The sequence below is a fragment of the Parus major genome, chromosome 7, assembly GCF_001522545.3.
Source record: "Parus major isolate Abel chromosome 7, Parus_major1.1, whole genome shotgun sequence".
NCBI lineage: Eukaryota > Metazoa > Chordata > Aves > Passeriformes > Paridae > Parus > Parus major.
The window spans coordinates 15,188,545-15,192,030 of NC_031776.1; the positions used below are offsets into that span (position 1 = coordinate 15,188,545).

Consider the following 3,486-nt stretch of genomic DNA (forward strand, 5'->3'; position numbering starts at 1 on the left):
CGGCCCGGCCCTCCGAGCCCACGGGCCGTCCCCCGAGCCCCTCGGCGCTCCTCCGGCCGCACCTTGATGGGCTTGCTGTCGGGGAGCAGGCTGCGGCCGTGCATCTCCTCCATGGCCCGGCAGGCCTGCGAGCTGCGGGCGAACTTGATGAAGGCGATGCCGCGGGACTCATTGGTGCGCCTGTCCCGCAGCAGCCAGATGTTCTGGATGTCCCCGAAGGGCGAGAAGCGCTCCCGGATCAGCGCCTCGCCCGTGTCCTTGCCCAGCACCACGAAGACGCGGCTGTTGGGCGGCTCGTCCAGGCACTCGGCCGACAGGCGGATACCGCTGCTCTCCTCCATGGCGGGGCCGCCGAGCTCCGCAGCCGCCTCCCAGCAGCCGGCAGGGCAGGAAGGGCAGCGGCGCCTGTTCCGCCGCCGATCCGGCTCGCCCGCCCCTTCCGCCGCCACCGCCCCGCGGCCTGCGGCAGGGGAGCGCCGCCTTCCTTCGCTTGCTTTCTCACAAGCAATTTAAATATGCAGAAATCCCCCCTCTTTCACATAAGAAGATGCAGTTGGCAAGCAAAAGGACGTGATAACATATGGTACTTTTTCCTTAGATCTAAACGGGTTGTGTGGAAAAAGGTAACATGATCTCTATTCAGGAATATTCTCAGTGCCACACTGTTGGAAAAGATGGAAAGCACAAGACAGGACCAGATCTTTGGGGTTTATTTGGCTGTACAACAGGACAAGCTGCAGGATTTTCTTACTCAGGTCCAAACAAAAACAGGCAAAACTAAAAGGTGACATATAAGGTGCAGTGGTTGAGGGGACATAAATTTAAAAAAAAACTTTATCTTTAGAGGTGTGCTAGCCTTACAAGGATTTACTATCACAACTGTCGACTTTGCAGTACTGCAGATGAATTTGAACTACAGTTCTACAGAAACAAAAACCCTCACTCCCTGTGTTAAAATATTGCTGTATTTTCCAATACTCAGTACACCAGGTCAGAAGGTTTATAGCTTTCCCCAAACACTGTAGTTCCAATAGGCAGATTTTAATTTCTAATTCTGGAGAGCTTTTCAGATTTTGTTTGCTGGTCACTACCCTCTGCTGGCATCGTGGTGTTCTGCAGTTGTTTTCCTTGACTAAGTACCATCCCCTACTAGTATGTTATGACTTTTGGTTTTCCTTGTGCTTTTCACAGAGAAAGTATGAACAGTGGAACATCTAAAAGGGAAATTATTCTGTGTGAGTTTCATTGGTTTTCTTCATATTACCTGAATATAAATTATATTAATTGAATTAAGCCATTAATTACAAATACAGTCCTGTGTCCCATGATTTGGGTTTTTTCTGGTTACTCAAGTGCTTTAGACTTGCGTGGCTTTTTTTTCCCTGTGATTTCTAGGAATCGTTTTGTGACATTCACTTTATACTGGAATTTCCTTCAATATATCATCAGCATATACTAACTATTTTTTACAGTGAAACTGTAGTGAACAAATCATACAGACGTTGGTACAAGTTTTCAAAAGAAGGCAAACAAATTGATATCTAAATTCACTTTAGACAATGGGAAGAGTCAGCTCTGGAGGACAGAAGAGAAACGTGAATATGTCATTACAGGTATTTCAGTAGTCTTCAGTACAAGAGCAGGCTTCTGTTGGAAGAGACAGGTTTTAGCAGGTTTGGAAGGAAAAAATAATGGTTTTTCAACTTCTGTCAAGAGATGCCAGGAACTGGCTGTTGATAGCCCTTTTTTCTAATGCCCTTAAATGGAGTACAGCCTTGAGGCTCCATTAATCCATGTTAATCTCATGTTTATTTTAAAAAATTATGAAATTAAATTTGGATCTTCTGAAAACTGGAATTACAAAGATATTCACATAGTTTAGAAGTAGTAAGTAGTTGTATATGAAATGATGCAAAGAACTGCAACTCTTCACGATGCAAAAAGGATTTATATTTTACTTATTAACTGAAACAAAGTATACCTTGTGCATTTTATATTATACATCATTTATGCTCCCATCCTCCCCGATTCTACTGGACTGCTTCCCCATTTCAGACTGTTCAGAGTAATAAAGAATCTCCCCAAATGGTAAAATTTTCTCAAGTGGTTTTCCTGATTGCATTTTGAGGAGTGCTATTCCACTGCCTTTCTGAACAGAAACACACTGCACCTGAAAAATGCACTGACATTTCTCCTTGTGATTCTTTTAGGGCATCTTAGGGCATTTTTATATGTTCTACCCAAGGAAACCAGGTGCAACTGGCTGAAACCTGCACTGCTAAGTTGGCATTGTGCATCCCTTTTGACAAATGGTGCATCATACCTCAGAAGCATCAGATGCTTATACCTCACTGTAGCATACCTATAAAATTACAGTGGCGGCACAATCCCATGGCATTGACAAAATCCATTTTCCTACTCTTGCCCTCCCACAAAAGACTGAAACTAATCTATCTCAGGCCAACACATGAGGCTGCAGCCCAGTGTACACTGTGCTTGTTTAACTCGCCCTGCAGACAGAGTAGAGACGCCAGTCTCCTTAAAGTGTAGGTGTACTCCTAAAATCAATCAATGCACACCAGGCCAGGCTTCTGAACCAGGTTTTATCCTGACAGTATGTCCAAAGCCTTTGCAAGTTACAGAACAGTCAAACCAGAGCAATCATCTTTGTCACATTTCATTTTTACATGGATTTCAGGTTCCATAGTTCTTTACAATTAAACTGTTACAGTAATTTTTTCACTATGTATTTCATGCAATGGAAACAACTACAGTTTTAGTTTCTTCAGTCTTGACTGTTAAGATTGTGAATATGCAGATTTCCGATGCAATCAAATCCTATGTATAAAACCCCAGCAAAATAAACTAAAGATGCTGCAAGACTTTGAAGGCCCTAGGCTTACAGAAACCCTAAGTTGCTGTAAGTGTTTACATACAGAACTGCTACACAGTAGCCATTTTATAGTAAACACTGGTGTGCGTGCTCAAACCAAACCTCACCACAGTGAGATGGCAAAAATTATTTGCATACAATTAATTCGCACCAAGGTCTTCGCTTGAGAGCTGGGTGTATGCGCTGGGCTAGCCTCCAGCAGCTCATGCGATTTCTTTTGGCAAGTGGAGTGTTTGTGCCAGCACTGCAACACCGCAAATGCAGCTGGGGCTCGGGGCAGTAGCGCCGGGGGCGCCCGCGGAGTCCCCTCGGCCTCCCGGGGCTGCGCTGAGCCGCCCCCGGCGCTACTGCCCCGAGCCCGGAGCCCGGAGCCCGGAGCCAGTGGCGGCTCAGCCCGAGGGGCTGCGCCCGCCGCCGCCTGTGAAACCCCTTCGCGTCACAGCTCCGGCAGCGCGCTCGGAAACGCTTACAGAGCCTTGCCCTCGCCGAGATATGCTGCCTTGTCATACCCGAGCCACCTGCATCGGCTTCTTTAGCGGTGCGAACAGCTCAGGGAGGACCGCCTAGAGCGTGTCCTCCGACACCCCCCCCCC

At 46.8% G+C, this 3,486-nt stretch overlaps 1 protein-coding gene across 1 annotated transcript in view; it reads right to left on the bottom strand.

Annotated features, from left to right (window-relative positions):
• RBM45 (RNA binding motif protein 45) overlaps positions 1-394 on the bottom strand; it is a 13,183-nt gene extending 12,789 nt beyond the window's left edge. The window contains exon 1 of the mRNA XM_015635265.3: positions 63-394. Within this exon, the coding sequence (XP_015490751.1) occupies positions 63-341 (279 nt within the window). The 5' untranslated portion in view covers positions 342-394. The remainder of the gene's footprint in view (positions 1-62) is intronic.
• Positions 395-3,486: the final 3,092 nt, after the last annotated feature.